The sequence below is a fragment of the Pituophis catenifer genome, unplaced genomic scaffold (genome assembly GCF_029215685.1).
Source record: "Pituophis catenifer annectens isolate HBS135680 unplaced genomic scaffold, rPitCat1.0.hap2 SCAF_3, whole genome shotgun sequence".
Classification (NCBI taxonomy): Eukaryota; Metazoa; Chordata; class Lepidosauria; order Squamata; family Colubridae; genus Pituophis; species Pituophis catenifer.
In genome coordinates, this window is record NW_027256883.1 from 136,678,382 (window position 1) to 136,693,010 (window position 14,629).

Sequence of the window (14,629 nt, forward strand, 5' to 3'; positions counted from 1 at the left end):
CTGATTCGCTTTTGCTTTTGCTTCGTAGAGCTTTACGTGTTTTCCGCTGGGATAGAAAATCGAACTGACATGACATTGAGTCCGAGCCGGGGGAATAGCATCGGTTTCGTAGGGAGCCACTGAGCATGTTCTATTCATGTTTCACAAGGATAATTCCTGAATTTTCAAAATCAAAATATTGCTCTTTTCTCCTCCTCCTCCTCCTCCTCCTCCTCCTCCTACTACTACTACTACTACTACTACTACTACGTTTTACCGAAAGAAAAGTGGTACACTTTTACAGGGTAGGCAGAAACAGAGCCCATTGCTAAAAGCAGCGCCCAAGTAAGGGCAAGGCAGGGCGTCAAACGCCCCTCCTGAGCATGCCCGGAGTTGAGCCGAGCATGCTCGGACGATTCCCGGCGGCCCTCCTAAGGTTGTTGCCAGGGAGAGAAGGAAGCGGAGCTCGGTTTTCCCGCCCGAGACCGCGGCGGCGGCGGCGGCAATGGAGAGCAATGGGGTAATGTCGCTAACTGGGTCAGGGGAGAAAGCTGGGTCACGTCCCAAGGTGGAGATTCCTGGTTTATGATATCTTAGGGTTGATTTGGGGTCTTAGAAAGGTCCTGGGGCTGCACAACCTTCCCCCGCTGTTATATTCTTTGCATAGCGCCCTCCCTCCCCCCAGAAAAAAATAGCTTGCACTTTTCTGTATGATGGTTACATGATTGCTCAGGATTGACGGCGATGAAGGAACAAAGCTAATTTGCAATCTGGAAAGCAGAATGCTTCTAAGCATGTCTAGAGTGCCTTTTCCTTTGCCACTGAGCATGCCTCTGTCCACTCTGTCCATAGAGTCTCTCTATTTCTTCTAGAAATGATTGCTTATTAATATAAGGCCCCTGTTAAAAATGAGATTCAAGTAAAGGAATTTTTAGCTGATTCAGTTTTGGGTACCCTAGGAATATTTGTTTGCTTATAACCCTGTGTAGAAGGCTGTGAGGAGTGTGATAGGGGGTTTTTTTTAGTAGCAAGAGCTGTTTCTAGATTATAATTTGAACTGGGGGCCATCGATCTGTAAATTGGGGGGTGTAGAAAGATTTAGATTTCCAATAGATAAAATATTTTGTTGAGTATGTATAGTGTATATTTCCCTCACTACAGATGCTAATTTCAGTTTTCATTGAGAGATCAGAAACAAAATGCAGCTTTCAAATTACTTGTTATTATATATATATATATATATATATACGTTCCCAGTTTTATATTGTTTTTACATTCTTGACTTTATAGCATGTCTATGAGAAGACATGTCTATGAGAAGAATTGCAATGTAAAAATAATTCTGAGCCCTATCAATAATTACCAGTTACCAAAGAGGTGTTAATTACGTGTGGAAGCTGTGTTGTGCATCTTTCAACTCATTAAGGTTATTGTCATACTTTAGGATCAATTTCCAAACTCAATATTGGAACTGAAAAAAAATATACTGTGAATTGCCATAGAATTCTAATATAAGGAACGTGCTTATAGCGTAGGATCCAGAAACATTCAAAAGGATGTTGGATTAGGGCAAGCCCAAGACACTTTGCTGCTAAAGTTAAAGAAGAAGGTGATGTCTTCTTCAATTCATCACCCAGGAATTGAATCTTGTCATGAAATCAGCATCTTGAATAACACTACAGCATCTTCTACTATATGTGAAGGCTATGGACTAATTCAGATGGTGCTGGCATTTTTCACCTTCTGATATCCATTACAGGTAATCCTTGGTTTACCACTATTTGTTTAGCAACCTTTCAAAGTTTACAGTGGCAGTGAAAAAAGTGACTTACAACCAGTCCCCGCACTTACGACCATTGCAGCATGTCCACAGTTGCACGATCAAAATTCAGACACTTGACAATGGGCATGTATTTATAATAATTGCAGTATCCTGGGATGTGATCGCCATTTGTGACCTTCCCAGACCTTCTGATCAGCAAAGTCAATGGGAGAAACCAGATTTGCTCAGTGATTGTGAACTGCACTTAACAAGTGCTGCACTTATCAACAATACGATAAGCAAATCACTTCACTTAAGAAGTGCAGTCATTTGCATATTGTAAGTCGTTCAAAGTTGCTATATCAGTGAGATGGGGGATAAAAATGTAATAAATAAATAATCTAGATGAAAAAGATTGTAAAATAGGACATGACTCACTTAAAAACCATCTTGCTTAGCTATGGAAATTCTGGGCCTAATTGTGGTTATAAGTCAAGGACTGACATATTGTGCTAAGCCTAATTGTCATAAATCAAGGATTTATCTGAGCCGCTCATCCCATCATGACTAGCCATATCTTTTATATCTTCACGCTGTACAACCTTACAACCTTTTGGAAGTGTAAGTTCTTGTTCATCGTCTAAATTTTAGGGATATGTAATTGCATCTAGTAGGAAAGAAAGCTCTTTGGTGAGGGACAGTTCTCATAATTCTAATCTATGGAATCTACTCTTTGTATCCTGCGATTATAGCATATAATATTTTGTTTATAAGATATTCTTAGATAGAATCATGATGTTTATTTATCTTTGTAAGCCGTTGAAGAAAATGTTTAATTGTAGGATATAAATCCAATAAATAAATAAATATAAATAAATAATTTGTACAGCAATTCTATACCTAATAATCCAAAGTAGGATACCCTTGTCTTTTAATATCAGTCCCCATTTATTTTTCTGCATTTTAGCTTTGTAATAATTTTGTAATAATCATCTAATGCATTTGGTGATGAAGTTAAGGCCTACAGTTTCAAATACAATCTGGAAAAAATTGTAAACTAAAGAGTGCTGCTGATTGGGCAGTGGAATTGTGAAAATCCTGAAATAGTTTTATTAGACAATATATTAATCGAAATTATAGCGCTTGGCTAAAAGAGCAACATGATATCTTTATAGCCTTAGATTAAAAAAACTAAAGAGGGTTGTTTTTCTCTTCTTAAAACATTGAATTAGCATAGAGCATGATGTTTATTTGTAAAATGCATTTGCCGCCTATCATTGTGGGGCTACTCTAGGTGGCTTACAATAATAAGAAAAACTGAAAATGCATGTAAACAGAAGTAAAATAATAGAACAATAAAGTAAACAATGACAAAATAACACAATGAGAATAAATTAACTTCAAAATCAACTTTAGCATTCATATGTTATTCATGACTAGGCAGAGTTCTTTTTAATATGATTAAGATTGAAATAGATATCTATACTTATTTGTTAGAAAGATGATGAAATGTGTCTGTCCAATTTGAATGGTCAGGAGAGCGATTTGTTTACAATGTCCAAAGGAAACTCTTTTCTTCTAGCACTTACGCAGTAAGTTATTGAAAAATATATGAGTTTTCCTTTCCAAGCCGCCACCCAGGAAGCAGCCAAGATGTCGCAAGGACCCAAGGAGATGTACAACTGTAACATTTGTACCACAAACTCACAATGTATTTTTTTTCAAATATGATGCAATGCAACAGGTTGCTATTTCTCACTTACATAGTTTTACACTACTTTTACTTTAAACAGTTGATCTTTATGCCATATAACAGCTATCTTGTGAAATGGCCCTTGGTTTAGAAGCATTCTGCTGTCCCGCTAGAAAAACACAAGATAAAGGCAACAAATGTATTTCAACTTTCTCTGGATCTTTTCCACAATTCCTTAAAACGTGCCAGGATACGTCTAACTTTGATGCATTTTTCAGAGTGTCTGATTTTGCAGGATTTTATTTAAAACACTACTGTATTTTTATAGTTATATATTATTATATATTGCTAACTAACAAAAAACTTTATTTTAGGAAATGAACCATATGTCCTGTCTTGCTTCTGGGAAAGCAGAAAAATTTTGTTGCATTATTCAATCATGTGATTCAAGCTTTGTAAAAGATCATCTTGGAACAGAATCATCCAGCCAACTTGGAAAGTATTTATTAAATGAATCAATAGACAAATCAGATATGCATGTAAGTGATGTTATTCTTGTAATGTTCACTTGGAAACTAGTTGTTTCAAATAGTATTTCTAGCTGTTACAAATAGTACTTCTTTATATTGGTATTGATTAAAGCTTTTACATAGCTGTTGATAGATGTATAACTGTATATTTATCTAGTGATATATAATTTATCAGTGAGACTTAGAAACTTATCTAAGTTCATGCATATATTGAAGTGTGTTAAAATGGACATAATAAATGTTGCGCTAATTGATGTGATATTAACACCTCTAACCGAGCTAATAATATCATATAGTTGTAATTGAGTGGGACGAGCATCATTGGCAATTGCCTAAGCTTAACACATTAATTAAAGTTTTGAAATGCATATGTATCTAATCAAGTCTTTTTACTACATTTAAGACTGAAGACTGTGTGACCATATAGATACTCTACCCTGCCTCATTGTCTGTCACTTGATTTTTCATAGATCTGTCCATGTACATTTTTAAAAAGACAAAAAAAGCAATTGGAAATATTGTCAGAAGTGTGCCATGTCCCTGTAAAATAAACAAAAAGGGACCTATTTAATCAGGGACAATTCAGGAAGTTTAGGAAGAAGTCAGCATGACTCACTACTAAACTTGAAAGTTAAGATCCCTTCCTTCTAGAAATGGAAAATGTATCATAAGAAAGAAAGAAAAAGAGAAAGGAAAATGATAATGTGATGATAAAGAATTCCAGAACTATAAGCTAATTATAGGACAATATGGCAAAAAGAAAAACTAAAAAGGTATAATGAAGTTTTTAAAAGATGTATTTGAAGCAATAAATCAGCTGGTGCCATTATATTACAAAAAAGTAAAAAGAAGAACAAAGAGGACATGGCAATTACAGAAAAACTGAATTAATTTATTGTCAAAGATAAGGTCAGATGTGTGTAATGTAATTTGTGGATGACATTGGGGGACAAGAAAAAGAAATGCCACCTACAGGATTACCAGACAAGAGGCAGTCACTTAATGGTCAGAGAAAGTAGCTTAGAAAGAACCTGGCCTAACTGATCAGACAGCTAAAAGTGGTTGCAAGGAGGTTTGTACCTTCAGGCTTGTAATTTTTTTTTAATGTAGCCTTATAATAAAGTAGATTTAGGTCATCTAGTTGTGTTTCCTATCTGGCTTACCTGGAAGGGTTGATATCAGCCTTCCAAGTCTGAAAATTTATTTATTTATTTTAATAAAAGCCAAGTAGGATATAGAAGATACATATTTCCTTCCTTTTATCCTATCAGTACAGAAATTATAGAAAATATAGCAGTTTTCTTCTGTTGGTATCTTGAATCTTGATATAATAATAATTATTTATAATTACAGCAATTTTACAACTAGCCACTTATTATGACTTAAAATAAAAGGTTCAGTAAATCTATATGTCTTTAGTGGTTTGCTGTTCTTGGTTAAATACTCTTATTAAATATTAGTCTTGATTAAACATTATTACTTAGTAATAAGTTGTGTCAGGAGGAAGAGAGGGAAATATTAGCATCTCAGACTGTCATAATTTTGATGTAAAGTTTGCTTTAGGGTTTGGGGATGGAAGAAGAAAAATAAAGAGTGAAGTAAAACCAATATTTTATAAGCCCGCAGAAAGTGAAGAGGTTGAATCACTGAAGGAAAACTGGATCTCATACAACAGATTTATGAATAAACATCGGAGCAAGATGAGAGAACTCTTGCCATCCCTTAAGGAGAAACCCCAGGATAGCACCTTGGAAGAAAGCCTGAACACAAGTGAAACAAAATGGTATGCTTTGAGATTGATGGTAAAAGGGGTTTTAGGACATATCCTATAAGTCAGATTTTTTTCTTTACAATGTATTTGGTTTTTATCATTATTATTATATCTATCACACCAAGAATATCCTGCCTATATATAGATTGTGGAAAGATGGATTAAAAGTTGAGCCAAAGCTTTAGAAAATCCTGTAGGTAATTTTTTTCGCCAGAGTTGTCTTGAAAGCAATAAAGTGAACATATATTTATAATAACATAAATAATACCTTTGAATTTTAAAACAAACTTATTGAATACTGTTAGATCTTAAACTCATTTTTACAAAATCTTTTTCATTCCTTTCTCTTAAATACTAAAAGAATAGTAGATTATCCAAAAGAATGGATAGATTATCATTGAGCATGTCATATTTGTGGGAGAAGAGCTTGAAGATTCAGTATCTATTGGCAACAAAATATGTGGTTGGTTAGTTGTAGGTGTACAGATTCAGGATTTCCTTTTTTTATACCATTGCAATGTACTTTAAAATCATATTGATCCATGAGGAAAAAATGCATAAATGTGTAAATCTCAGTGTCATTTATTACTAGCAAACACAATCAGTTTACAAACTCCGGTATGAGTCTGGTTTGAAATGTACGCAAAAAGCTGACATAATTGACAATTTAGGATTTTTTTCTTTCTTTTTGTTTATCCCATTCCTTATTTGTAACACTGAGTTTTATAGAACTTGAAAATGTGTGTGTTTTTGTGTGTTTCTTTTCCTAAATAGGAGATTACCATCTACAGATTTGAGTTTTCCTAGGCTGACTAAGAGAGTCATCTAAACAGGCTAAATGTTTAGATGACTCTCTTAAAAAGAACATTATATCCAGAATTTCATCGGAAACCTAGTTTATTAAGATTAAATTCATTCAATTCATATGGCCATCCATCTTACATTTGTGCTTTGGTGGCTCACAATTAAAACATACTACCAAAAAACCAAAACATAAAATACGTTTTATGACAAAACATTAAATGACAAAACATTAAATCAGTTGGAACAATTAAAACATAGTCACAATCACTAGGAGAGCACAATTGATTCAAGAACAGTGCAGTCATTTTATGGGCTCCACATTGCTATTTGATTCACAGACCAGACCTGGAATAGCCCAGAGATGTCAAACTCGCGGCCTACAGCCAGATGCATCACACGATGGGCCACCCCAGTGTCCGGTTTAGAGAAGGGGAAAAACTTTGTGATGCGTCACATGATGATGCCGTGATGACGCGAGTTTGACAACCCTGGAATAGCCATATCTTCAGACCCTTCCAGCAGGCTCTTGGGGTTGGGTCCATCTTGAATTTGGGTGATGAGGGGAATAATGTTCCATAGGGCAGGTGCAGCATTACAAAAGACCCTCTCCTGGATCCTATCAGGTGACATTATCTAATGGACAGAACCTGTAATACACCCCTTCTGATGGACCTGTTGGGATATGTAGAAGTGACTGCGAAGAAGCAGTCCTTCAGATAACGTCAAATAATTATTATTGTAAAACATTAAAAATCAGCTTGGTGTAGTAGTTAAGATGCACGTCTAGAAGTCAGGAGCCTGTGAATTTTAATCCCTGATTTACGTTGCCTTAGGCATGAAAGCTGGCTCAGTGACTTAGGCCAGTCACTCTTTTTCAGCCCAACTCACCTCACGGGATGGTTGTTGTAAAAATAGGAAACACAAGGAGGAAGAAATAGTAAGCATGTCTGTCACCTTGTGTTATTTATAAAAATAATAAAGGCAGGATACAAATAAATAAACAAATGCTTTTATTTCAAAAAGTACAGGCAGCTTAAAGAGGACTGCTCTACTTAGAATATATCACATCATCCTATATGACATCATATAGAAAATAACAAAATGAAAGTTGCATTCATGTTATTAAAGCTCACATCCCTATGTCAGCCTTGGTGATGCTATCTAATCTGGTAATGAAAAGTCTTCAAGAAGAACATTCATTCAGAGAGAATCAAGAATCCCACTAATTTCTTCCTATTTTCTAGATATCCATCATAGTTGGAAGATTTGTAAAAGACTACATAGTGAAATTACATAATTAAAATATTTAGTGCTTGGAATTAAAATGCTTGGAATAACTTAAACAGTATCTTTATATTTTTTTAAAAAAAAGATTATGTGACAGTCCAAAGAATTAAGTAATCTTACACACTTTGAATGGATTCAGACATCACTGCAGTTCGCTTTTGGCTTTGTGTTTTGTATGAATCCAGTCACAGGTCTTATAAACAGAGGTTTATACCAAGACTGCAAAGTGCTTATATATTCATGCAGTCAAGGAAAGTATCGGGAGAAGAATAAAGTAATGATCCCCAGCCATTTCCTGTCCTGCTTCTTAAAGTTTGTCAGTCTTTACTCTGTAATGTAAGCGCTTTTAGCTCTTCCTCAATGCTTTGCCCCTGATTTACCATTTAATATGCTGCAATATATTCAATAAATCATGATTAAGCATGTATGAGCAATGTTTTAATTAATATAAATAAAGGGCTGGATAAACAGTTTTTGTATATTTTATAATACAGAATGCATTTCTGTTTGCATTTTTATATTATTAGGTCGTGGGAGCATGCTATGAAAGATAAAGTTGCTTTTCAGGAAATGCTTCATGAGGCAGAGCTGGCAGTTAACTCAGCAGAAATGTTTTTGCCATCATTTAAAGAAAGTCTTGTTAGAATTACAAAAGTAAGTTCAGTTAGTTATCTATAAACACTGCTAAATCAGGTGAACTGCAGATCATAAGAATTATAAGCAGAATTGTGATCATGGAAATGGATTTTTTCCCCCTTTGTCTACTATCCTCTGACTAAATTTAGAAATGCAAGAGATCTTTCAGTGTTCAGTTCAGCGCAAGAGACTGCAAAAAAAATATGAAACTTGGGTTGGGTTAAAAAAAATATTTGGATAAGTTTATGATTCATTACTTTCTGATAAGTCAATACAAATATTGAACATCATTGACATTACATCAGATTATCAGTTCATATCTGATTTGAAGTTTAATTTTGCTAAAAAAAATTTTTAATGTTCCAGTACTCATATGCATTGTAGCAAGCTGTTCTATTTGAATAATATTACCTGTAAATTACCTGTATTTCAAGATGGCTTGTTTTAAAATAATAATGTTAACAGTAAACCTGACATTAAAAAGAGTTTTTGGAGATTCATTTAACCATTATTTTTTTTAGGCTTGTTGTATTTCTGCTTCTGATGAAATAACAATTTCTATGCAAGAGGACTTACTTATAAAGGAGCTAGAAGTTATCAGAAAAATGAAGGAATTTTTAAGCTGGCTATTAAGGTCAAGCAAGGAAAAAGAAGTAAGAAGGATGTAAATTATTGCATGAATTAAAAGGGAATTAAATATTTGTAACCGTTTTGATTTAGGATTTCAAAGGGAAGTTGTGCATTCACCGAAAAATGTAACATAGATACCAGGTTTTCTATACCTGTCTTATCAGAGTAATGATGTTTTCAGGTTTAGTAATCTGTCCCTAAATTTCTGTCGCTTTCCATATCTGAAGAAGCCACTCAATGACAAAGTAACTTAGGAATGGCTTATTAGATCAATTTGTAAATAAAAATTCCATCGTGGCAGATCTATCAGATGGCTGACCCAGATAATCATGAACATTAAGCAGAAGTATTTGCTTTCTTGAAATAAATCTACTTACGTTATGCACCTCACCAAAGGGAAAAAAAACCCTGGATATTCCTCTTCTAGCAAAATAGCTGTTTGTAGACAAAATACCGTATCTTTCGCATTATAAGACATGCTTTTTTGTCTCCCAGAAGGGGACAAAAATGTCTGTGCATCTTTATAGACAGAATATTGCCGAAGTCCCGCCCACCCGCCAGCCATTTTTTTTGGCCTCTGCATGCCCTGTTTTCAGGCCTTTTCTTTGGCTCATTTTTGAGGCTTTTTTAAGACTGTTTTCGAGGCTTTTTTGGGACTGTTTTGGGGGCTTTTTTCGGCTCGTTTTGGGGGCTTTTTCCCAAAAAGACAGGCCAACAAAAGCCTTGAAAATGGGCCAAAAAAGTCTCAAAAACGGTCCCAAAAAAGCCTCAAAAATGGCCCCAAAAAGCCTCAAAAACGGGCCAAAAAAGCCTCAAAAACAGGGCCAAAAAAGGCCTCAAAAATGACTGAAAACAGCCCCAAAAATGGGCCAAAAAAAGCCTGGATAAGGGCCAAAAAAACGTAGGCCAAAAACTTTTTTTTGTTGTTTTTCTCTTCTAAATTTAGGTGCATCTTATAGTCCGAAAAATATCGTAGGTAGTTTGTTGTGTTATGCATTAGATTTTTGCTTTTAAATATTGTGTGCTGCTCCAATCCCGCAAGGGGAAAAAACAAATGCAGAGTTCATAAATAAGTTACCCTTTATTGCCTGAATATGCAAAAATGAATGCAAAAGAAGTTATTAACAGAAGATAGATTTTTGGTAGTTGTCCCAAAGGTGCTTTTGCAAAAGGCAACTGGACTTTGCTTTTCCTTGAAAAGGCACCTTTGGGACAACCATGACCTGGATGACAGAGACATTTTTGGTAGTTCTGTTTTTATGAGTTCTGTAGCTGTATTTAGCATTTGGTAATGGGAGTAAATTTTGCTTTGTTCTTCGTTCTCTAAATTATGTATAAATATAGCACATATTTACAGTATATATTTACTAGAAATGGGTGATTGTTCACTTTCCAGATGTAGAAAAACTGTAACATCCAGTCTTCTTTGTTACTGCCTATGCTGGAATTGTAACGTTCAGAATATCTGAAGGATTGTATGTTCCCTACTCTTTTATATATTCTTCTAGATGAAGAATTTGATACTTCAGGAACCTTATCAAACTATAACATTGTATGTGTTTTTAAATGACAGTGAAGCAATTTGACTTAATTTCTATTATTTTTAGATTATTGGTAAAGAGACAAAAGATTTGGATCAGACTTTATCAGAAAGTGAAATGGATGTTGAAGTAAGTTCTTTTTTTCTGCTACATCTTCCTCTCATCAAGGGTAACATCTCCATTGAAGATATACTCAGCACCTGCTAAGAGAAAAAAAAAAGGATAACAACTCTATCCTTCGATTGCTACTTCTGATAGTATATTTTCCAACTAACTAATTTTATTAAAAGGCATGAGCTGTAGCTTACTTTATCAGATGCAAAGGTCACTTATCTTTTATTAAACTGGCTAATCAGAAAAGGTGCTACCAAACTCCTGATTTTCTGCCACCATAGACCAGGGGTGTCAAACTTGCGGCCCACAGGCCGGATGCGTCACATCCTGGACACACCCACCCCTGGTTCAGTGAAGGAGAAAAAAGTCATTATACATCACATGATGACAATGTGATGCCCTTGCCATAGACTAACACTGCTGTCCTTCTATAATCTCTTTGTTACATATAATTGTAAAAAATTATTTAGCAAAAGTACATGAACATAATACAGAAAACATGAAACAAAAGGAACAGTCTTGGGTCAGGGAAGCTTTTAGAAAAACATTGTGCAACCAGATTTTCCTAGAGACTGCCTGCTTACGTAGGCACCAGCGGTATAAGGAAATGGCTGAAGGCAGGTTGGAATATTGGCCTCAGGTTGGATGCATAGCCTGAGACCCCAAGGCAATATGCATTTCTGACAAAACTTTGTCCTACTTGTTTCTAAATTATTACTCAGAGTAATACAAGGAGGAAATGATTAAATATATGAAGAATCATGTTGTTTGTTTTTAATAGTTTTAAAGGTCCTATGCAACAATTCCAGATCTTTTGTTCTTCGACTGTCGTTGGTAGAGTTCTCTTGATACCTGTTACATTTTCAGTAGCGCTCCCTCTCTCTCTTCCCCTCCCTCTCTCCTCTGTGTGTGTGTGTGTGTGTGTGTGTGTGTGTGTGTGTGTGTGAGTGAGTGTGAGTGCAGGCATACAGTGGCCCATGCATGCTTGTAGGCATGTGCCCATGTTTTTGAGTCAGTTTTAACTATTGGTAACTACCTGGGCAAATCACTGCGGGTTTTTTTTTTTTTTTGGCAAGGGTTTTCAGAAGTGGCTTACCATTGCCTCACTTCTAAGACTGAGAAAGTGTAGCTGGCCCAAGGACACTCAGCTATAATGCAGGGCTAGAACTCCTGGTCTCTAGTCTGGTGCCTAAACCACTACACTAAACTGGCTCTTTTTCAGTACTTGGGAGGGGAGGGGGGGAATCAATCACACTTAAGTAATAAATGTTGGCTACTTGGTATGTGAATGACCCCTAGACATTATACCTACTAGTAAAGATAGAATTCATCTAAAAATAACAATCTCATAAACTTTTCCTGATACTGGGTCTTTTTTCTCCTTGTGTCTGAAGAGCCTCAGAAATGAAGTGATTCAACAAGAGAAGCATATTTTAGAGCTTTCAGTTCAGCTTCAGCAAGAAAAAGTAAGTTAACATTGTTTCTTCAAGACATACATTTTTTAAAAAAACATTTGTATTCATATAACAGGAAGATGTGTCTGCCTAAGGTTATATGATAATTCCATTGTTTTTGGAATCTTTTGGCTTCAGGATGTAGTTGCCTATTTTAAACTTCAATCCCATATCTGGAAACATACTATATACTGAACAGAATTTCCAGCTATATGGGAACATAAGAGTTATATTTGAATACATGTACTGCTGTATTCTATTATCTATCCATTATTTAACTAAAATTTATCAAGTAAGAATTTATGCTGATCTAATGTTTATAAACAATTGATGTAATTTTTTTTCTTGTACTCTACATTTTTACTAGCATTTCTTGTGATATTTTTATTAAAGTTTCCAACAGTCTTTATTTCAACTTTATTTTCATATATGATTATTAGCTGCTTTGAGAATTCATTTGGAAGTAAAAATGGAGTAAAATCATAAAAATAAAAATTAGGTTTATCTGAATAGGCTAGCAACAATTTCTGGAATTTTCTACATTATGTTACATCTAGCACTTCTGTCCATTTCAGAAAGTGTACATTGGTTGGTGAAGTGGTTGATTGACTACATCATAGAAGCAAAAATTCTTTAGTCGAGTGAAAAGTTTACCATGACCCCTAATGCATTTTCAAGCCACCTTTATCATAAATGCTACAATTGCTAACCAATTTGACTACTGTCTTGCAAATAAAAGGCTCAAGACAAGGAACGTTACTTTCCTGTTTAATTACTATTTTTCTTTTCCTGAGCTTTGTACTTCTTCCTGTGCTTTTTTTTTTTCCTTCTGAAAGAAAAATTCCAGCAATGCACCATGGAAGATGAGGGTTGAAACCAGGGGTGGTATTCACTTACCTTCGCTACCAGTTCGCAAACGGGAGTGCTCCCATTAAACTGGATTAGTACAAGGCTGGGGAGCACATACACACTAAATTAAAACTTCAGCATATTTCACACAGATCATGCCAGATGCAGCTGATACCGTGTTTCCCTAAAAATAAGACCCTGTCTTATATTTTTTTGAATCCCGAAATAAGTGCTTGGCCTTATTTTTGGGGATATCTTATTATTTTGGGGCGCGTGGAGCAAGACGGGGCTTCTCTTGCCGTCTTACCTGATTTCCAGCTCTGTCTCCCTAACCCTAACCAGAGGAAATGGTGGGGACCGGCTGCACATGCGGTTAAATATTTTCGGGGAGGGTTTATTTTCGAGGAGGGCTTATTTTAGCGCATGCGCTCAAAACCCCGATTGGGCTTATTATCAGGGGATGTCTTATTTTAGGGGAAACGGTATTAATTCAGTACTTGAAAAAAATTGCTTTTATACAGCTTCTTGGAATTTATTTGGGCATTTCTTTTGTAATTTAGGCTAATATACAAAAAACATACCGCCATTCTGAATCAATACAAACAGTACAAACTCATCTACAGTCTCAGGTAGAGAAAAAAGAGGAAGAAAATAATAAACTAAGAGCAAAATTTCAGGTTAGTTTTTTATAATTTTTGTTTCCTTAATAAACAGGTGGACATCTCTTGGGTTGAGAAACTGGTTATAGTTATTAAACTGTAGTTATGTCAACTTTTATGCAAAATACAGATAAATGGGCTGCTTTCTTTAAAAAAAAGTCTATTTGGCAGTCACAAACATATCTGCTAATAGATCTCGTTAATTCCATCAAAGGTTTGGAAAAGCATGTTTGTTTTGGAGACAGAAAATAGGTAAATGCAATAGTTTGTGAAGGCCAGTAACCAAGTTTAGATTCCAAACCAGGGATTTAAATGAATTTTCTGGGGGGAAAAAGTTAGAATCTTTCCCATGACCAAATGGAAAAAATTATGAAAACTTGATCTCTTTGTGATCTCTGACATGTTTCATTTAAAAATTACATTTAAATTTGAATTTTCTTCTTTGTATTTTTTATAACGGGACGCGGTGGCTCAGTGGCTAAGACGCTGATCTTGTCGATCAGAAGGTTGGTAGTTCAGTGGTTCGAATCCCTAGCACCGCGTAACGGAGTGAGTTCCCATTACTTGTCCCAGCTTCTGCCAACCTAGCAGTTCGAAAGCACGTAAAAAATGCAAGTAGAAAAATAGGGACCACTTTGGTGGGAAGGTAACAGCACTCCATGTGCCTTCGGCATTGAGTCATGCCGGTTACATGACCACAGATTGACAGATGTTGTAAATAATGTAAACATTCTATCCATAAAGTTGTTTTATGTCTAAATTGGTCATTTTTTTTGTCGAAATTACAAAACTATAATAGTGACATCTAGTGGTAGTAGAAGAAAAACAGTGATATAGATTGTTACTGACATTTGTCAGTAAACTGGGCAAGTATCCATGTATGCCAACTAACCTTGAATTTTAACATATAAATAATTCAC

The 14,629-nt window shown here is 35.3% G+C and overlaps 1 protein-coding gene across 1 annotated transcript in view; it reads left to right on the plus strand.

Annotated features, from left to right (window-relative positions):
• The first annotated feature begins 383 nt into the window (after positions 1-383).
• The window catches only part of ODF2L (outer dense fiber of sperm tails 2 like), a 31,711-nt gene continuing 17,465 nt past the window's right edge, over positions 384-14,629 (plus strand). Inside the window, 9 exon segments of the mRNA XM_070939412.1 lie at positions 384-408; positions 411-499; positions 3,809-3,973; positions 5,584-5,747; positions 8,354-8,480; positions 8,984-9,115; positions 10,700-10,762; positions 12,142-12,213; positions 13,611-13,727. Coding sequence (XP_070795513.1) covers positions 384-408; positions 411-499; positions 3,809-3,973; positions 5,584-5,747; positions 8,354-8,480; positions 8,984-9,115; positions 10,700-10,762; positions 12,142-12,213; positions 13,611-13,727 — 954 coding nt within the window.